Genomic DNA, 23,473 nt, shown 5'->3' on the forward strand with positions numbered 1-23,473 from the left:
TTCGGCACCAAAATAGATTATACCCGAAACATCGAGAATTTTCCCGGCCGTCCAGTAGGAACCGAGATACGCCTCGAACGTTCCTGATTGGTTGAGAGGCCTCTAGCCCCGCCTCCTGGGACCTATAAAAGGAGGCGGCTGCAGCTGCTAGGGCACAGTAGTCGGAACCGACGGTAAGGAACTGGCCTTCCAGAGATAAGCGGAGCAGCGACGGAGTCAATCTAGTGCTGAACTAAGCTGTGTGCTACTGTCTGTAGTAGAGTTTTGTATGCTGCTGTTGTTGCTGTACGTCTCGGCTGAAGATAATCGTCTTCTGTGCTGTATATAGTTGTCGTCTTTGTGCTGTCCTGTGTGTCTTCGTGTAAATAAACATCGTTGTTTTATTTTCTACTGCCGCCTGCTGATGGAGCGTTCTTCACACCATATAACTTCCACTATCCAAACGTACCCCGGAAATTTCGTAACAATATCCTTTTATCTTCGAATTTCAGCTGTTAATTTTTAAATTCTTAACATTTCTTACGCAAAATTAGATTTGGATTATTTCGCATTTTTTTATATCCGTTTGAATGCATAAAGAAATTTGTTATTTTAAAAAGCAGGTCTCTACTAGAAATAAAGTTAATTATAATTGTTGTTGAACTTAAATTTTGAATTACTGATATATCAATTCGTAGGAAATACATACTTGAAATTTTACGTATAAAAACATGACAACAAAGTTTTACGAAATTTTCCGGGGTTCGTTTGGATAGTGGGAGTTATATGGTGTGGAGAACGCTCAATCAGCAGGCGGCAGTAGAAAATGAAACAACGACGTTTATTTACACGAAGACACACAGGACAGCACAAAGACGACAGCTATATACAGCACAGAAGACGATTCTCTTCAGCCGAGACATGCAGCATACAACAAGACTCTACTCCGTCGCTGCTCCACTAGTCCCTGGAAGACGATTTCTTCACCGTCGCTTCCGACTACTCTTCGATTCCACTGGTCCACGACTCGACTCACCGTCTACTCCCCGGCAGCTGCAGCTCCTTTTATAGGTCTTAGGAGGCGGGGCTAGAAGCCTCTCAACCAATCAGGAACGTTCGAGGCGTATCTCCGTTCCTACTCGACGGATCGGAAAAAGTCTCGATATTTCGTGTATAATCTATTTTGGCGCCAAAGTCGCCAAATGGTCGCCAAGTTTGTCGCCAAGCTCTGGGACCTCCTATAGAACCACTATGCTGGGAAGCCGCATCACAGGTTCGTAACAATAGGCATAGTGTGTCGTAAATCATTTGCATTCTGACATCTTTCAGTAACGATTTTTTTTTTGATTAAGGGTTTTTTAAAGTCTTTGCATATCTATCCTTAATTTTTTAAAATCTTGACATTTCTTGAGCTTTCTTCGTTTCGTTCGTTCGTTTCTTTTTATATCTTTCACAGTGTTTATACAAGTATATTTGTAAGCTAGATAGTTACCAAAAGATGATTTGGCTTGTTTTGGTTTCTTTTAATACGTTTTAAAAAATATATTGCTTTAAAGGACATGCTTTTGCAAAAATCCGAATTCCCTGTCGATGTCATCGTTTATTAAAAATTAATTTTGACAATACTTAGAAAATAGTGTACATTTTCAAATTGTTAGGCTCAATATACACAATAATTAAATATGAATATTGTATAATAAATAATTTGCACCCTAGAATATTTCAGCGCAGGATTCTTTTTTCTCTTTAGCGCTTTCATAACTTCGTCGCTTTTCGAAAATTAATTCTTTACTTCTTGGCATTTCTTTTGTGCCAGGTAATTAGAAAAAGATTACTTCATTTCTTTTGATATCTATTAGTGTATCTAAAGAAGTATGTTGTTTCTTTAGTGTTAGGTAATTAGAAGAAGATTACTTCGCCTCTTTTAGTTTCTTTTCGTTCTTATAAAAACGCCTGCTGTTTTTAAATAACACATTTTGCTGCAAACTGGGCTGTTAATTTAATAATAATGATTTATTAAAGTTAAATTTTGAGTTACATTGATAAAGATTCATAGAAGGAACATTTTGCGCGATTTAAGTAAGAAATGATTAATAGTTTTTTTTTATTAATTAAAATAAATGAACATTTATTATTGAAATATTATTATTATTATTATTATTGAAATATTATTATTATTATTATTATTATTATTGATAAAAATAATTTCAATATATAAATATTGAAATTATTTTTATTATTTATTATTGAAATAAGTTATATAAGTTATGAAATTTTAAGACATAATTTTTATTGTTTATTTAATATTTATTCAATATGTTTTTAAAAAATTGAAATGCCGTATATATATTGAATATTTCATAACTTATATAACTTATTAAATCCATTGAATATTTCAAAATTATATTATATTTTGTTAATAATGGGTATTTAAAATTTAATTTTGAGAGTATGCCGAGATTATTTTTGTCTTCAAAAATCAATTCTGTTATAGAAATTCCTTGCTGCAATGTATAAAGAAAAATAGATACATCCCTATTGCTTTTATAGATTGAAAAGCTTCATTTTATAAGGTCACGAAGAAAAATATTATTCTCTTCCAGAAGAAAATATTTTCCTCTTGAATACGCTTTCCCGAACAATGTCTCAGAATTTTATAAGAAGCGGCAAGAAATCTTTGGTGAATTGAAACTCCGATTGGAAATGACAGAGATATTTTCATGCATTATGCAAAGCTAAAATGCAGTATCCTGTTTGCGAATTGAAATGTTGCCAGCTTTTATTAGTAGAAGTATATTTTACATACATTTTAACTCATTCGAGATTTTCTCTAGCTGTTGTAGAGTTTATCTAATGCTCTTGAATTGAAGTGATACAAGAAATATATATATACACACAAAGAAGAAATTCACTATTTCATAAATGCAGTTCCGATGAAGTATGAAACGCACACTGCTTGCTTCATGGAATAATTCATATAATAAATATATTGCCATGAATATTCTCAAAAGGGCTTCAGTAGAAATTTGCAGTTTTCGCAAAAAATTACCCACTGGAGGTGCCCTATTTTTTCAGCTTCTCTGTCAGTCCTACAAATCTTACAATCATCTCACACTTGTAATAGGGAAAAATTGACGATAAAAGAAAAGATAAAAAATGTAAAAACTATGATTTGATTAGAGTTGAAATGGGTTAAAGCCCATATTGGAATATATAGTAATGTAAAGGCGGATCAATATGCAAAGTTGACGGCACAGAAAGAAGCACTATGCTAAAGAAAGTATTGATATTGGAATATATAGTAATGTAAAGGCGTATCAATATGCAAAGTTGACGGCACAGAAAGAAGCACTATGCTAAAGAAAGTATTGATATTGGAATATATAGTAATGTAAAGGCGGATCAATATGTAAAGTTGACTGCACAGAAAAAAGCACTATGCTAAAGAAAGTATTAATATTGGAATATATAGTAATGTAAAGGCGGATCAATATGCAAAGTTGATGGCACAGAAAAAAGCACTATGCTAAAGAAAGTATTAATATTGGAATATATAGTAATGTAAAGGCGGATCAATATGTAAAGTTGACTGCACAGAAAAAAGCACTATGCTAAAGAAAGTATTGATATTGGAATATATAGTAATGTAAAGGCGTATCAATATGCAAAGTTGACGGCACAGAAAGAAGCACTATGCTAAAGAAAGTATTGATATTGGAATATATAGTAATGTAAAGGCGGATCAATATGTAAAGTTGACTGCACAGAAAAAAGCACTATGCTAAAGAAAGTATTGATATTGGAATATATAGTAATGTAAAGGCGTATCAATATGCAAAGTTGATGGCACAGAAAAAAGCACTATGCTAAAGAAAGTATTAATATTGGAATATATAGTAATGTAAAGGCGGATCAATATGCAAAGTTGACTGCACAGAAAAAAGCACTATGCTAAAGAAAGTATTGATATTGGAATATATAGTAATGTAAAGGCGTATCAATATGCAAAGTTGACGGCACAGAAAGAAGCACTATGCTAAAGAAAGTATTGATATTGGAATATATAGTAATGTAAAGGCGGATCAATATGTAAAGTTGACTGCACAGAAAAAAGCACTATGCTAAAGAAAGTATTAATATTGGAATATATAGTAATGTAAAGGCGGATCAATATGCAAAGTTGATGGCACAGAAAAAAGCACTATGCTAAAGAAAGTATTAATATTGGAATATATAGTAATGTAAAGGCGGATCAATATGCAAAGTTGACGGCACAGAAAAAAGCACTATGCTAAAGAAAGTATTAATATTGGAATATATAGTAATGTAAAGGCGGATCAATATGCAAAGTTGATGGCACAGAAAAAAGCACTATGCTAAAGAAAGTGTTGATATTGGAATATATAGTAATGTAAAGGCGGATCAATATGCAAAGTTGACGGCACAGAAAAAAGCACTATGCTAAAGAAAGTGTTGATATAACTGTCCCCAAATCAAATAGTGTCTTAAAATGGGAATTAAGAGAAGAAATAAAGTTGCAATGGTTTGACAGATGGTATATATCCAATAAAAGGAAGAATAGCTTATGGCTTTCTTTCTAACCCAGAAATAAAAATAAGAAAATAGCGTCCACTGGTAATCCAAATTATATCAGCACATGAGAGATTTTCAGCATATTTACAAAGATTTGGAGGAATGCAGGAAAATAAATGCATCTGTGGAGGAATGTGTACTGTTTACCATTATTTGAAACAAATGCATCGAAATCTCTGAATTAAGAAAAAGTCTGATTGTTGAAAATGATGACTTAAGTATAGTACTGATGGTATGAGATAATCTTAATACACTGAAGGACATGATATTAAAAATGGTCAGTTTTTTACCAACTGTTTGAAAGTTTGAATGTGTTTGAATTTTTTTTGTTGTGAAAAGAGAATTTAGAGGAATATTGGGAATTACGAGGTGATTTTCTTTTAGGGATGGCCTGCTTCTTTTTTAATAGGCAGACAGGTGAACGGGAAGATTTGGGGGGGGGAGGTCCGTGATTGACCACTTTCTGGTTAAGGGCCAACTGCCGCAAAGAGAATGTCAGTTTGGTTAATTGGTCAGTATTATGGACGGTCTATGCTAAAGATAGCAGTTGGTCACAACAAATCCTGCCAATACTGCTACGTTCAGTGGTGGCAGGCCTGTCGGTTGTACAAAAGAAAAAGAAGGACTAGATGTATCCTTGTATTAAGGAATGGAACAGGAGTGTCAAGCTCAAATTCTACCTTGGTCGAATGAACAAGGTTCATGTATATGTAGGTGACAGATAAAAAATTCTCTAATATTTATAGGGACATAGCATTATTTCACAAACAATATACATAAAGGAATAAGGACAGTGTAAAGTTAATATTTTCTCCTTCATACTTGACGTTTTCTTCTTTTTTACCATCTCTGGTATTTTGAAGAATATCTTGTTCGTAGTGGCTACATTCAAAACTGAAGCAAGATGAATGTCAATAATCGTGGATCTGACAGTCGGTTTATTTCCGAGAAATAATTTAAAAAATAAAAGTAACGACTTAAGCTCAGTAATAATGGTGCTAGAAAATCTTAAAATACTGAAAGACATGATATTAAAAATGGACAGTTTTTTTGTCAACTATTTAAAAGTTTAAAAGTGTTTTTCTTTCTTCTATTGTGGGACTCACATTTGGAGGAATACAGAAAATTTTTCAGAAGATTTTTACAAAGCATCGATCTGCTGTTTGTAAAACAGGATGACAAGTGTAGAAGATGACGAGGAAGGTCAACTATTGACCACCTGTGGCTAAGGGAAAACCGCCTCGAAGAGGATGCCAGTTCGGAGAATTAGCCAGTAATATGGATGAATTATGTTAAAGGCAGCAGTCGGCCTCAGCAAATCCTGTCGATACTGCCATATTCAGTGATGGAGAGGAGGTCGGCTGTGCGCAAGAAGAAGTCGGTTTATTTCCTTTAAAAAAATAAAATTATTTTTTGCATTAGTAGTTCCTTCCAGACAAGACAAAAAATTCCAAAGTCAGTTTCTGAGAATTTTCGAATATGATAAGGAAATATTTATACAATTCAGTCGTTCCAATTTCATTGAATCTTCATTGAATTCAGATGCAATAAAACCAGTTTTCCCTTCAAAGTAGCTTAGTAAAAAATAAATTCAGCTTTTGAATTTATTAAATAAATGAATCTCAAAAATCTTACATTATCGTTCTTATGTGTGTTTTATTTTGATCACAGCTCTCCATTTTTATTCATTTCTCACTCGATTTCGAACATCCCGATTACACCAAATATTGAAGGAGAAAAAAACAAAATAGAACGCTAAAAAATTTGCATTAAAAATTCAATTCCGAATGTGTAAGGGTTTTTTTGGGGTTTCTGGAAATGTTTTTTTTTCCCCTATCTGTAACTACTATCTAGCCAAATAACATAAAGTGAAACGGAGAACAAAAATACTAAAAAGAACTTCAAAGTTAACCTTGTTGCCAAACTGAAGGAAAAAGAAACATAGGCTAGCACAAAAAAAGTGAAGGTTCTGCCGTAGCTTAACTCTGTAGCTGAACTCAAAGGGAAACTTTATCTTTCTTTTCAAGTTCTGCGATTACTTTTTCCTGGTGATTCTTTTTTGTTGTTGCTGTTGGTTAATTCTTTCGGTTCCTCGTGACATCTGCTCGGATTCACCGGACATTTTTTTATTATTATTTTTGCCTGGAACATTTCCAGGTTTATTTATTTTTCATATATCTATTTTTTTTTCATTCTTTGTTTGACTTCTTTGATAACTAGACGTATCAAAGTGTATGAAGCAAAATTAATCGTTCATGACTGAAAGTATATGAACACTCGATCGGTCAAGTTTTTATGAGAAAGGAATCGATTTTGCTTCTGATCGATATAAGAGGTAACACTTCTCCAAATTTTTTCGCAGTGGATTATTAAGACGCAATTTCAGTAGTATAAAAATAAATTTCACTGGGTCATTATTTTTTATTTTTTATTTTATAGAAGAATTAATGCATACTCAGACCTATTTTTGTGCATCGTATAGGTTTTGCGTGAAACAAAACACTTAAAAGAATATTCTGAAATTTTATAAGTAGCTATAAAATAGAATGTTTTCAATATGTTGATGAATTTTATTTATTTATTTTGAACTGCATAAAAAGTGAAATATGGAAAATATTTGAAAACCACCTGATATAAGTAAAAATTTATTTTTCGAAAAAAGAACAAAATAAATCATTCATTCAAATATATTTATTGTCTTAATTGCCTGCATATTAAACTACATGGATGAAAATTTTAAAATGTCAATATAAAAAAATTATTATCCGTACACTTCTAATACTATCAAAAATGAATGTGTATTTTGGTGCTCTACAGGTGAGACGGTTTGGCCCACTGCTATCGAATTTGGCACATGTATAACTGAAAAAGTAGAAATATGCGCCTCGGAACGATTTATTTGAAATTTTAATTAGAATTTCAACGAATTCAAAATTTATCTGTATTTAGTTTTTCGGCAATAAATTCCTGAAATATTATTGTTCAAAAAAGAATTTTACGCCGTTTTAATAAATAAAGTAATCTTTATAGTAATACCAATTTAATAAACATGAAAATTTTTGTAAAATTTCAACAATTTTTAAAATAATATTTTTTCCTACTTTCCAAAAATACATTATATATAAATGCAGAGATTATATATATATATATATATATATATATATATATATATATATATTATTATATATATTTTATTTTTGTATATTTTCATGCTCATTGATAAGTTTGGGCATCATAATATATTTTTAACAATCAACCCTATTTTATAAAATAACCTTAACTTCTGATACAAATATAGCCTGTCTCTGAAGAGTGTGACGTAAAAATTGCGTAAATTCAGATGAATCAAATTTTATAAGTTATATTCTGGATCAGAGTTTGCTAGATTTGGCTGCAATATATATATATATATATATATATATATATATATATATATATATATATATATATATATATATATATATATATATATATATATATATATATATATATATATATATATATATATATACATATATATAATGGTATTTTAAACTATTAATTTAGACCATAGAGTAAAATATTCTCTTATTTCGTGATCCAATTCCACTTTCGGTTTAGTTAATTCCTCTGTAAAAAATAATGCACCATCAGAACTACATTTCAATTGAAAGTGATACATCGGTGCCCTTGAAAAGGTGCCATAGGTCAACACATGTATTCCATTGGCGCGTGGCCGGAAATCCTATATTATATAAGACTAGTGATCATTTGTTCATCCCTTTTTAGCCTCTTCTTACTTCTGCTTTTGTGCCGCTTGCGTCTTCTTGTAAATAAAATGCTTTCACGAAATGGATATTAAAATAAATTTTAAAATATAACATGTCTCTTCAACGTCTTCGAACCTGCATTCTGCTTCGAACAAAATATATATATATATATATATATATATATATATATATATATATATATATATATATTGAATATGCAGTTATCGTTATTGTCATCTGTTCTCTATAAAAATTTATTATAATAATCAATCAGTAAATTAATTAAACAATTCCGAAAATAGGTTTAAACAGATGTTTGTGAAGAAGATAATGAGCTCACGGACCATAATGTAAAAACGGCGAACATTACAGAAGTAAGCATTCCGGTTATATAGTCTTATTGCAAATCCAAACTGAAAAGAAAGATCATAGAAGACTGGTGAAGATATTGGTTAAATAATGCCTCAGAATCCTGAAGATGAAAGAATTCGTTAAATACGTAAAGGATTTTTTTTAATTCAAGATAACATACTTTTGAAATTCAACTTAGTCCATTTCCTAATCATCTGAAGTGTTTTAAAATTCCTGATTTAGCACCTCTGGATTATTTTTCTATAATTTTGAATTTAAATAATCATCGCAGTGTAAATTTACAAAAACGGATAAATATTCCTTAAATCATTTCAAACTAATCAAAACAATATTTTATACTAGTAAATTCGAAATCCTACTATTAATTAAATTTAATACATAATAAAAGTAGTTAATTAAAAATTCGGGGGGAAATTTTGACTTAATAAACATTTATATAGGAAATTAGTGTTTCCAAAGGTGCAAAGCTAATTATGCTATTATGAATGAAAAAACTATAAATTACTCGTAAAAATTATATAAATAAGTTACTTATAAAAATTCTATAAATTACTTCTGTGTTTTTGAATATTTGCTTAAGATATATTTAAAAACACTCGTATGAGGTAAAAATTAATTGAAAACCAAAATTGCTTTTAAAATTGATAAAATATAATAAATGATTGGGTAAATATAAGTATAAAGAAATAATCTTCTAGTTGTGAAATATAGCAAATTATTTGTTAAAAGTCTGCTAAGAAATTTTACCTGACTTCTTAACCTTTATATAAGTTTTATTTCTATCCAATCTTTAAACACTGAAATTCTTATAAGTAATATGTTGCTTTTATTTTTAAACATTATGAATAATTAAAATGCAATTTTTTAAGAACAATTAGATTGCCTATTTTATATTTTATGTACTATAAAACACAGATGAAATAATTATACGAAATTTGAACAAAAAATATTCATTATAATTTCATTTATGAAGTTTCGCATGAAAATATGACTAAAATTTTTAATTCTAAAAAAATAGCGTTCAAACATAAATTATGAAAGTATAAAAATGAAAATTTATCTTATTAAAAAAGGAATGTAGAAAATATATTTGTAAAGAAAACTATTGAGAAATTAAGGTTATTAGATAAAATAATATTCAATTTATTAGCCAAAAATCGACTTTCCTACGAAATCTCCTTCCTTTAAAAGATGAAAATTCTTTACATTCACTAGGATAAGATAAAGAAAATTCACGATATTTATATAATCTAAGAACGCTTTAATATTTTCATCGTGAATTTTTTAATTGCCTGAAAATTATTATGTATTTAATGCAGAGTTCCTAAACAAAACAATTTCGCGAATATTAAAATATTAACTGCCAGGGACATCATGTTCGAACTTTAAGTATAACCAGCGCCCATCTCATGCATATTCATCTTCTCAGAAAGCATCTAGGGGGATTAGTTAGACGCAACAAATCGTTTGTTATTTTTTGAAAAAATCTGGATTATTATCTAAAATCGTTATAAATGCAGCAAACGCACTGTGATTTGGATTATCTTAACTATTCCAAACAACCATTACTTTTTAATACCATATTATGGCAGAAAACTGCCAATCTTGCAGTCTTTATAGCTTTCTGAAGTTTAGAAGATTTATTTAAGGATTATAGGATAAGAAACCCTTCTTTGTGGCTTGAAAGACACCGATATTATAAATAACTGCTTCCTAAAAGTTCCAAAAATGACATGAAAATTTATTTAAAATAATGTTTAAAAATTCAGGTCTCAAATAACAAGGTGCTTTCGCTTTCAACTTAGATACAAGAAATGATATGCATAAGATGTTTATTTTAAGTTATGTAAGAACGTCGAAACAATTTTTAATGAGAGGAATTTTTCAAAAATTTTCTTTTTTTTGGATGATTTTGCATCATAGGAAGAGAAACATTGCCGATGTAATTATATAGGAATTGAAATTTTAACTGACTGAAAAGAAAATTTTAGGAAAAAATAAAATCAGCAACTCTGAACCAATGCTCACTATCAAATTAAATTACAAAAAGAGGAAGGCAATTCACGAAATATCGTTGAAGGCCAGATAATTGTGGGTGGATTTCCTTCCTCTTATATATATTTTAAAAAATAAGGTATATTTTTAAATTAAACAATTAACTTTCTTAACATTTAATTCTCCAAGGATTTACTTAGCTTGATATCCATGTATTTTTCATAACTTTTCATCCCAAAATCAATTCATTCAGAATTGCTACATCATGCAATTTATCTTTTAATAGAGATTACATTATCAGTTTCTTCCCAATTCCACATTGATTGACTTTACCGGAATCGGCATTAAAATGCATCAACTGCTGAACAGTGTGTGCTTCGAACTTGCAGTGGTAGGGTTCATAGTCGAGCCACATAACCACTAGACAAAAGTGATCACTCCAGTCCGGAGGTTGTTATCTGGCTTATGAAGTTACCACCACAAGTGCATTATCGTGTAAATAAACCAGTGGGCATTGTCTCCCCAAAATGTTCTCTCATATTCTCTAATTAAGGTGTAATCCCTCATTCCATGCAAAAATTTATAAGCCTTGGGTAAGACAGAGAACGCCTTGCATGACATTGGTGTTTAATAGTTACGAAATATTAACCTTTGGTGCGAATTTAGCATTTTCGCTGAATCTTTTGCGTGATCTTTGCCGAGTATATTGACGAACAATCTCGGATATGCGGTTAGTAGGTATCCGAAATTTAATTTGTGTTTTAAAAACATTTTTTCCATCCGACTGAAATCAAAATTTGGCATACAATTATAACTGTAACCATTAAATCATACAATCAAATTTGATATCATTAAGTCATTTCATTTTTAAGGTATCGTGTTACATATTTCTGAAAAGAAAGTGTGGAATATTGCTCGAATTGCTCGAAATTTGATAAGTTGTACAGTATAGATGTTAACCCTTCGCACCAAAATTCATCCATCTAGCTCTCTTCGTTTTGTAGTTATCGTGCTAACTTACATTCGAGCAGCTGTACAGACTTCCTCTGAATGCATTTTGTTCACTGTTTATTAGAAATCTGCTAGTTGATTGAAGATCAAATACCGAATTTCCTCCCTTCTATCTCAAAGCGTTTTTGAGTTATCAAAGACAGACAGATGGACATAATGCCAAAAATGTGTTTTTTCCAACTCATGGAAATCTAAAAATGTAGACTCGGAAATAAACATTCCATAAAAAAGCTACAAGGCGTCAATGAGTGAAATCAAAGCTATTCGAGCCGGCGTACTGGCACAGAGGTAGCGCGTCTTCCCCGTGATCTGGGAATCCTGGGTTCGAGTCCCGGTTTGGGCATGGTTGTTCTTCTGTTGTTCTATGTGTGAATGTACCCTCCTGTTAAAAAGGCTTGTGCAAGCGAATGAATGATACGTGAGTACCAAAGTCGTACTTTTGGCCCTAGTTGGCGCTACTATAAAAACAAGAGACGCTTCCCCACCGGCTTAAAATCGCTGTCTTCGTAACAGCGTGCTTGTCCATGGCAAGTACCATAAGAAACAGCAAGAACAACAACAACCAAGCTATTCGAATCTTTTTCTGAGAGCAGTAATTCGAATCGTTGCTGGGGGCCGCGGTGGCCTGGTGGTAAGGTCTCGGCTTCGGAACAAAGGGTTTCAGGTTCGTGACCCGATTCCACCGAAGAACCGTCGTGTAAGGGGGTCTGTTGCACGTTAAATCAGTCATGACCAAACGTCCTCCCGCTGGTGTGGTGAGGGGGTGCCAGCTAAGGTGTCGTCCTCGTCATCTGACCGCGGTTCAAAATGACGAGGTCCGTAACAAAATAGCCCTAGTGTTGCTCCAAACGGGATGTTCATATAACCAAACCAAATCGAATCGTTACTAACATATTTATACGAGGTAAATATATTGCCTATTCAGTTGCCGATTAGTTTCGATTGAAGAAATAAATATGAATGCATAAATGAAGTGAAGTGATGAAATTAAAGTTATGGCTTGATTCAAAAAGATGATGACGCGAAGAAAGGTGTATTTACATTATTTGAATGAGTACAAAACGAGTGAAGGAAAATGCTTTGCCGTTTAAAACAAGAACGGAAGAAAACCATCTTCTGAAGTTTTATACGGAAAGAAACTGTAAGTTATTTCATAACAATTCTAATATTACTTATAATAGGGATCAATAACCGTTAAAGATCTTTTTAAATCTTTTATAATTATCCATAAATCCCGCTGTTTGTTAAAAAAAATATAATTATTAATAATATAACAGAGCTCATTAATTTTTTTAGAATTATCAAAAGAATGCTATAATAAAACTTTTTCTACAATTATCAAAACAATACTATAGTTTTTGTATTCTTTTAGAATTATTTTTAAAAAAAGTGTTAACATTTTTTAGAATAATCAAATTTTCATAACTGTGTTTTTTCATCAATATTCAATAATCAAAATTCCGAAATTTTTTAAAGAAAAAATTACTATAAATTCGATGGATAATCGATTTTAGAAATTTATAAAATTTTCAAAATAAAGTAAAATATCAAAAAATAAAGTCTGTTAAAAATTTTACAATTGTCAAAAGAATATCATAATTTAGTGAAAAATGAACATTCATATCAGTTTTTGCTGTAATTTTAAAATATTAGAAGTAACTAGCATTAAAATATCCTATATCCTCTATACAAAGAAATGGCAATTATTTATTGTAAAAGCGTTAAATCTCGAAGAAACGAATGACGGAAAAAGGAAAAGTGAAAAGAATAGATCTTGACAAAAATTAAAATTGATTATATATGAACTCTCTATTTATTTTCATGTTTTGTGCGTTTAATCGTAAACAATGAATTAGTAAAACTCCTATTGGAGACCATATTTATTACTATTTTTTCTTTTATTATTATTATTATTATTACCTTTTATTGGGGGCCTTTATTATTATTTCCATCTGTATAAGAATCGAAAGTTAATTTGACATACTTTAGAGAGACCGAGTGAATTTGTCTTCAAAATTTATTTTTTTATCTGAAAAGCGGACATAAGTATGGAATACGGTCATTCGATCCATAAGTCAGAACACGTGAATTTTCGATAGAAAAAATGAACTGTAAATTTGAATTAACCCTCTGCACTCGGATATTTCTTATAAGGCACCATTCAAAATGTTGCATGATTTCGATATTTTATTGATTTATTTTTTCAATTGTGATTGTTAAATATATATATAAAATGGTAAAAAGACTAAATTAATTTTTAAAATAAATTCAACTTAAAACATATATATACATTTTACAAACATAAATATACATTTACTTTTTCGAGTAATAAGCATGTTCTTGTATTAGGTGAATAATCATGCATCAGATTACTTTTCTGAGTGCAAAGGGTTGATCGAACAATAATATTGAAACAGCTTGCTCCCCAATTACCGATTTGATCCCAAATTTGATACATTTCCATAATTTTGATGCACAGTTAGACTGCTATTAACTGTGTGCAGCTGGTTTACAAATATTTTTTGCATCACTGATCGCAGTGATGCAACGAATTAATTAATTGTTCCTCTGACCTCCCTCTGGCCATTGCTGAAGAGACTCGCCCTGAAACATGACAGAGCATTGCACTTTAATGTCGCTTATTGAGGACAACTAATTTACTACTAATCGTCTGATGAATCGAATTTGAATGAATCGAATAAGAATTTTGAAACGATTTGTTTTAGTATTTACCAATTTGATCCCAAACTTGATGCAAATCTACAACTTTGATGCGCACTTAGTTGTATGCAACTGGTTTTTTTTTTGCATCATAGATTTTAGTGCTGAAATTAATTAATTAATTAATTAATTGTTCCTATGATCATAGCTAGCATTTGCACAGACGATTTTTATTCATTTTGAAACATGATAGAGAATTACACTTTAACCTTTTGACATACGAATTTGTTTATCTTCTTAATAAGGTGACGCATCCTATTTGGAACAATTCCTATAATACTGTAAGGGCATTTGAGACACTGAAGCACTTTTCAGGGATTTTTGCATTTTAAATTACTTAATACTTTCACTTCAATTCAGATTTAAAATTAACTATTTAATAATTCAATGCATACAATGCGAGAGTCATTGTTATGTACCATCACTAAATTTCATCTATTTAGCTCAAAGCATTTTTTAACTCTAATATTTCCAAACAAATATTTTTTTTTAAAAAAAATTCGGATTCAGATGTTCTGAATCGTGGGTGTTTCATCTAAATCTCGAGTCGATTTTTTGCCGATTACAAAATTTCCCTTTGTAGGCTAATTACTCATATAAGAAAAATAAAAAGTGAATATTTTTTCACTTTATGTGATACTAGCAGTCTTTGGAGACCAGTTGGATCGCCGAGATGAATGGCTGCTAAAAATTTCATTTTTTTTTTTCAGCAGCAGATTATTTTTAAATTTAAAATTTTGATAGACATATGAATTACATTTTTTTCAAAAGCCAAACACAGTTCTGTTCATTCAGCTTTACATTCTTACCTTTATACATCTAGTTATATCTGAGAAAGAAAGCAGTACTAGTTTAAACTGCAGACACTTCAAATTTTTTACATCAGTGCTTAATGCTGACTTTGAATTTGAATTTCTGCATGAGGCATTTAAATATCAAAAAATAAATATCTTCACATTTAATATCATTACTGCATTTAAAAATCAAAAATTTAATAAAAACAGGCCTTATAATGAAACTTACTCAGCATGGAAAAATATCCCGAATTTCCATATCTTGATAAAAGGGAGGGGTAAAAAACAGGACAAAATATTTGAAGCAACAATTTGAACGTTTTGACTTTCACTTTAACAATGAAATATGTTGTTCTAAAATGAGATTAAATTATTAAAAAATAATGAAAATAATAGCACAACTGAAAAGATAATTTTTTTGAATTTTAAGACACTGTAAAAATCATTTTTATATTGCAATAATTTTGAAAGTTATCATGAAAAAGAAACCCAATTTTTGTTTTTTTTGTAATTAATCAAAATTTCAGTAAAAAGCTCTGAAATACATATTCGCAGCCTCTAAAGTACGTATGTGCCAAGTTTGGTGCTCCAGATCAAAAGCCTGTCATTTAGAGGGCTAAAACACACACGCGCGCAAACGCAAACACTCATTAATCTTTATTATAAGCAAAGATGCATGCATTGAATATTTAAAATTTGCACCGAAATTCTATATCTTTCATAACATCAAAGATTACCAAACTCAGTTACATAATTCATCGGGATACATTTTAAGCAAACCACTCCATATTCAGAGCCAGACCAAATTTTTGGTGGAAGTATAGTAAACTCCCATTCATATTCATAGCCAAAGAAGGCACCTTTGGGAATTTTAGCAGAACATTGTAGGATATATTTTCTGATAAGCATAGTTTTCGCATTTTTGAGAAGATTCGAACAACTCCACGAAATCCAGATATTATCTCCTTTCATTATAAACGTGACATCTCTATTGCATCAATTTCGAACAATCCTATTTCAGTAGAGTGACGTTTATAGCTTCCCGATGTATAGTAATGTCGAGATAATGTCTGTTTTCATAGTCTCGATAAGATTAAGATCCGATAAAATTATTTGAAATTTAAATTTTCTATCTTCGAAAGGTTTCTGCTTAAAATACAAATGCCCTCCAAAGAGGATAAGTATGCTCAAAATCCCATTTTGCATAAGAGGGCATACATGTATGACGGTAATGTGTCTGTTTCTCTTTATGGGGAGATAAGATTTCGTTTATTAGCATCGTAAAATGAATCGTTTGGTTGACGTCATAAGAGATAAAATTGAATTTTTTGAAAATTTCTCTTTTGCAAAAAATTAAAATTGAAGGATTGATATAGAAAATTTTATGCATCGATGGACTTTTATTTCTCGTATAAAATGAGATATTGCAGTTTGCAGAAACCTTCGACCTCTATGGGTAGACGATTCTCAAAAACGCGTTTTTAGAACTATGCCTATCTTGTTGGGAACACTGTAACTAAAAAATGCAATAAACCTGAAGGATGCAATTTTTTTAAACAAATTTGTAGATTTCTTTCAAATTTTGAACAACATCCCTCAACAAAAAAAAATTGCTTCTCTAGCGCATTCTGTGAGTAGCAAGATAGAAATACAAAGAACAAGATGGATGAAATTTGGTACAAAGTTGTATCATTAGAATTATAAGTGTGTGTCATGCTGAACCTAAATAAGTCAGTCTGTATTTTTCTCTTATATGAAAACTATAAATAAAAGAGTAGAACTGGTGAGATTTCCGAAACTTTCTCGAATTCTCAGTCTTAAAGATACAATCCACTCTTACTCACCGCACAGAAATGTCAAATCTTATAAAATCAAGAATTATCATATACAAAACTATAACCCACCAGGGATTTGATTTTTATTTTCAGAGACCCATGTGAGTTCTTTGTGCCTCTTAGAAACCCGAATTTGTATTTTAAACACCTTTTTCCTACTTCTTGAAACCTAAATTAGATGCGTAACTATATTTTCAGTTAGATCTTATACAACATTTATTTTGGTCGTTATTCTTTCGCATTTTTCATTCGTCTGAGGAGCACATTTTTCACTTATCTTTTTTGCATGCATAAATACCAATATATAGTCACTTTCTTACGGATTTGGTTCAGAAATTAAATTTTTGTAAGCAGAATATATACTTTTATAAATTGAAATTGTGCATCAAATGTTGTCTAAATGATTACATTTTGTAGTAACCGCATTCTCTTTCATGTGTTCAAAGAAAACTGATTCATTCTGATGATTGGATTTTGGATGATTGGATTCTTTCTTTGATTGGATTTTGTTCATAATTTTATGTAAAATTTTATATAATAAAAATAAATTTATGTAAAAATTTTAAATAGAAATTATATAAATTTTATTTATATGAAATTATGCAAAATAATAATTTTTATAAATATAAAAAAGTATTTTATAAAGATACGCGTTTTGTTTCATCTGTTTTACAGTTATCGTACTTTTTAATACTTTTAATTTCTATACTTTACGAGAAAATAAATACTTATATATATAGAAAAGTTATATAATCTGGTAATTGAAATTATAGATGTAATCATATTTTGAACTCAACTGGTAGAAAGGAAAGAACTCAAAATTTATATTTTGTATTTTTCATTATGTTCCTAAGCACGAAAAGCGCCATCTGGATCATTAATAAATTAAAATAGAAAGATAGAGAAATATTGGATCCAAAATGTGGAGATTTGGAAAATTAATAACATTCCATGGTTTGTTAGAAATAATGACATTCGTAAAGATCTCAGCTTTCTTACATTGAAAGATTTCCGTAATAAATTATGAACAAGATTTTTTGATAAATTAAAATGACAACATCGCTATCAAAGAAATTGAACCATGGGGCCCCAAGCTTCCGACGAACGTCAAAAGACCCCATCGCCTTATCCATGTTTAAAGCCTAATTTTTACTTTACTTCGCCCGTTTGATTCTGGACCGATTTTGCCAATTCCCTACGCAAAATTCTAAATTTATTACTTTCTGTCACGAAATATTATTAATAATTATTTTGCTGATCAATGTAATTGTTCGTCACATGCATAATTAACTTCAATACCAAGTCAATACCCATTTTTTTTAATGTCCGGAGACTTAGAACTTCGAATTCAAGAATTCTCTAAAATCGGCAAACCACAAGATATTTTGCAGCATCCGAGATCATCAGAGGTATCGTTTCATGTCTTCACATGTTTTACATTAAAAAAATGCATCAATTTATATAAATTCTAATTATATTCTTAAATAAAAAAAAGATGCAACATTACATCGTAAAGCAACGTATAGATAGATGTGAAATGGATGCTGAAGTCCATAATAATGTAACATAAATTGAATATATGATTTTTTTTTTCGTTTCGCGGTTCGCAAAATACTACTTTGTAATATATTTTCATATTTTATGCATAAATAAATATTCTTTCCTATAAAACAAATGAATTGGTAAAATTTGCAATTTTGTCAGTTCATTCATTTCAGTTTCAAAATATTCAGTTTTGTCTCTATTATTTACTCATTACTTTAATATATTTTTAAATTTAGGAATCATTTTACATCATAGTTTCTGAAAATAATAAAAAGTATGACGATATAAAATTTCAATTTCGAACGAATAAATCATACTTGTGCTTTTTGTTTTTCAGGGTTCGAGTCGAGTTCTATGTGAATGAAAACACATTAAAAGAGCGCTTACAGTTATTCTTCATTAAAAACCAAAGATCAAGTAAGTGTCTTTTTCCATTCCATTGCATGACTGATTAGAATTTTGTTTTATCAATAAGTCGTATATTTTTTTTTTATCTTGACATAATTAAGACGAATCTAAATTCAATTTATCTTACATGATGCAAAAACCCTCAGGGTGGGGGGCATCTCGAAATGAAGATGAGACGCTTCCGGTATGGTGGGTGGATCTCGCCAGCCTGGTGGGCACATAAACAGGTGGGAAATCTGACTCCTCTCCATCGATGACGGGACGTACTTCCTTCGGGAAGGGTTATACCGTGGCCGGTGATGGCCCTTAGGACTCAACCACAGTTCCCGCCAGTGTTACTGTTGCGGCGGTCTGGTCATTCAGCCTTATGGTTTAAATCCGCGTGCCTTCGTGGCGGGTCGGAGAGTCACTGATATGACTTACATGATACGAAAAATTATTTTGCTCATTTATTGTTATATTTCTTCGATTATAAGCGAAATAAAAACAGTCTAGAAATGATGCTTTCAAGCCCACAATGATTGCTTATCTGTTGCTTTATCTCAGAATTAAAAGAAGAAAAATCTTGACTAAGATTCCTTATCTATTTTTTCAATTACTTTCTCTTGGGAAAGTTACTTAAAAATTTATGTTCAAAAAGAATTATGTCGTTAATTGTTTAGTTATTCCACCTGCATATTCTTAACCAGCTGTATGAAACTATGCAATTAGAATTTAGAACCAAACAGTGGTATTCCAAAACATTTCTCGTATACTCTTAAATAAAGATGAATTTGTGATTTAAACAAGTTTTTTCTTCAATCGATTGAAGCCAAAATCCCACACCAAATTATATTTGTGGTCGTAAAATCCCACACCAAATTTCATATATTTAATTCACTGCGTTTATCAGTTATCGCGTTTAGCTGCTACTGAAAGGACACATCAACAGAGGTCCACCAAGTTGTTGGATTTGACTCACAATTTGATATATATCTATACACTATAGATGTTAAAATCTATATACCAAATTTTATATATCTAGCTATCTTCGTTTAGTAGTTATCGAGTTAACATTTATTCAAACAGCCAGACGGACACACTTCCACTGAAGAGATTTTGCTCAAAACGTGATAAAAATCTACAAATTTGGTGTAAAGATCATATACCAAATTTCAGCTGTCTAGTTTAAAGCGATTTTAAGTTATATTTGTATTTTTAAAATGTGTTTTTCGAACTCGAAAAAGTCTAAATTGTGGCGAATCGTCGAAATATCTAGTTCGAATTTTTTGATGATTAAAATACTTTCTCTATATTTTTCCTTTGATTACAATATTTCCTCTCTTTAAAAAAATACAGAGTACAATTTTGAATTAATTAGAACTAAGCGTTACTGTATCTGCCAATAAACAATTTAAATTATTTAAAATTGATCTTAAATATATGAAAAAGTGGTGCAAGTAGCAAGGTTATTAACATTTAATTTGACATAACCTTTAACTAATACTGTTATTAACATTGAGGGCACAATGCTTAACATTCAGTTTCATTAAGGAATGAATCTTCCTAAAAGACAAATTAAGGAAATCATTAATATTGTTTATCATTGTTTCATTATTGTGTTATTGTTTGATCAAAATTTTAAAAGATTCGACGTAATAAAATGCCAAATATTTTCATAGTTTTACAATCCGCATCTGATTCTAAACAAGAATACCAAACGATTTCGATATTAATTTCTTCATAAACAATCTTTTTTTTCATCTGCAATATAAACAACTCTAATATAAATAAACTTATACACTTCGTCAACAAATCTGAAGTTTGTGAAAGGAAATTTATTTTTATTACTTGCAGCTGGCTGCTTCTAATATAACGATGGGAAAATACCTTAAGGAAAAATAATTGCTTACCTAGCTATAGATCTTTTTTTTTTAATTTCTAAATAATTTCGGAACGCGCGGGCTTCAAAGTATAAAGAAATAGTATTTTTATCTATTTCTTTATGGAAGAAAAAGTACAATGGAGAAAAATATTTTCTTAAAGTATATTGTTGTTGCTCGGAGACCAAGTTTCTTTACTATTCGTTAGAAAAAGATTACATGTCTCCATTTTATATCGAAATTTTTTTTAAAAAATGCTGTTAACTTTGTAGACAATATAGGTCTTGACTAAAAATTATATAATTTATTTTTCATGATATTTTATTGGAACATTTATACAGAATTTTATCATTCTTTTAAATTAAAATATTACAATGAGGTCAAAAATTCTATTAAATACTGGAAATATGTTTCTTATAAAATGCATGAACTATTACTAATTCAATATTGTATTTTCCGAATAAGAATAGCCATTATTTAATTGGGTATGGTGTTTTCCGAATATGTTTCTATCGAACGGAACAGGGATATAAATTGCATTAGACGTTGTTGAATCGGATGTAGTGTTTTCCGAATACGTTTCTTTCGAACAGAACAGGAATATATTATAAATTGCATTAGACGTTGTTGAATCGGATGTAGTGTTTTCCGAATATGTTTCTTTTGAACAGAATAGGAATATATTATAAATTACATTAGACATTGTTCTATCGGATGTAGTGTTTCCCGAATACGTTTCTTTTGAACAGAATAGGAATATATTATAAATTGCATTAGACGTTGTTGAATCGGATGTAGTGTTTTCCGAACATGTTTCTTTTGAACAGAATAGGAATATATTATAAATTGCATTAGACGTTGTTGAATCGGATGTAGTGTTTTCCGAATATGTTTCTTTTGAACAGAATAGGAATATATTGTAAATTGCATTAGACGTTGTTCTATCGGATGTAGTGTTTTCCGAATACGTTTCTTTCGAACAGAATAGGAATATATTATAAATTGCATTAGACGTTGTTGAATCGGATGTAGTGTTTTCCGAATATGTTTCTTTTGAACAGAATATGAATATATTATAAATTACATTAGACGCTGTTGAATCAAATGTAGTGTTTTCCGAATATGTTTCTTTCGAAAAGAATAGGAATATATTATAAATTACATTAGACGCTGTTGAATCAAATGTAGTGTTTTCCGAATATGTTTCTTTCGAAAAGAATAGGAATATATTATAAATTACATTAGACGTTGTTGAATCGGATGTAGTGTTTTCCGAATATGTTTCTTTCGAACAGAATAGGAATATATTATAAATTACATTAGACGCTGTTGAATCGGATGTAGTGTTTTCCGAATACGTTTCTTTCGAACAGAATAGGAATATATTATAAATTGCATTAGATGTTGTTGAATCGGATGTAGTGTTTTCCGAATACGTTTCTTTCGAACAGAATAGAAATATATTATAAATTGCATTAGACGTTGTTGAATCGGATGTAGTGTTTTCCGAATACGTTTCTTTCGAACAGAACAGGAATATATTATAAATTGCATTAGACGTTGTTGAATCGGATGTAGTATTTTCCGAATACGTTTCTTTCGAACAGAATAGGAATATATTATAAATTGCATTAGACGTTGTTGAATCGGATGTAGTGTTTTCCGAATACGTTTCTTTTGAACAGAATAGGAATATATTATAAATTGCATTAGACGTTTGTTGAATCGGATGTAGTGTTTCCCGAATATGTTTCTTTCGAGCAGAATAGGAATATATTATAAATTACATTAGATGTTGTTGAATTGGATATGGTGTTTTCCGAATATGTTTCTTTCGAATAGAATAGGAATATATTATAAATTGCATTAGACGTTTGTTGAATCGGACGTAGTGTTTTCCGAATGTTTCTTTCGAACAGAATAGGAATATATTATAAATTACATTAGATGTTGTTGAATCGGATGTAGTGTTTTCCGAATACGTTTCTTTCGAACAGAACAGGAATATATTATAAATTGCATTAGACGTTGTTGAATCGGATGTAGTGTTTTCCGAATATGTTTCTTTTGAACAGAATAGGAATATATTATAAATTACATTAGATGTTGTTGAATCGGATGTAGTGTTTTCCGAATACGTTTCTTTCGAACAGAACAGGAATATATTATAAATTGCATTAGACGTTGTTGAATCGGATGTAGTGTTTTCCGAATATGTTTCTTTTGAACAGAATAGGAATATATTGTAAATTGCATTAGACGTTTGTTGAATCGGATGTAGTGTTTTCCGAATACGTTTCTTTCGAACAGAACAGGAATATATTATAAATTGCATTAGACGTTGTTGAATCGGATGTAGTGTTTTCCGAATATGTTTCTTTTGAACAGAATAGGAATATATTGTAAATTGCATTAGACGTTTGTTGAATCGGATGTAGTGTTTCCCGAATATGTTTCTTTCGAACAGAATAGGAATATATTATAAATTACATTAGATGTTGTTGAATTGGATATGGTGTTTTCCGAATATGTTTCTTTCGAATAATAGAATATAAATATATTATAAATTGCATTAGACGTTTGTTGAATCGGACGTAGTGTTTACCGAA

The 23,473-nt window shown here is 30.3% G+C and overlaps 1 protein-coding gene across 1 annotated transcript in view; it reads left to right on the forward strand.

Annotated features, from left to right (window-relative positions):
* Positions 1 to 23,473, forward strand: part of LOC129957325 (potassium channel subfamily T member 2-like) — a gene marked incomplete at its 5' end in the record, with an annotated part of 365,616 nt that overhangs the window by 86,185 nt on the left and 255,958 nt on the right. Inside the window, one exon of the mRNA XM_056069596.1 lies at positions 18,932 to 19,011. Coding sequence (XP_055925571.1) covers positions 18,932 to 19,011 — 80 coding nt within the window. The remainder of the gene's footprint in view (positions 1 to 18,931; positions 19,012 to 23,473) is intronic.

Source organism: Argiope bruennichi, chromosome 11, assembly GCF_947563725.1.
Source record: "Argiope bruennichi chromosome 11, qqArgBrue1.1, whole genome shotgun sequence".
NCBI classification, from domain to species: domain Eukaryota; kingdom Metazoa; phylum Arthropoda; class Arachnida; order Araneae; family Araneidae; genus Argiope; species Argiope bruennichi.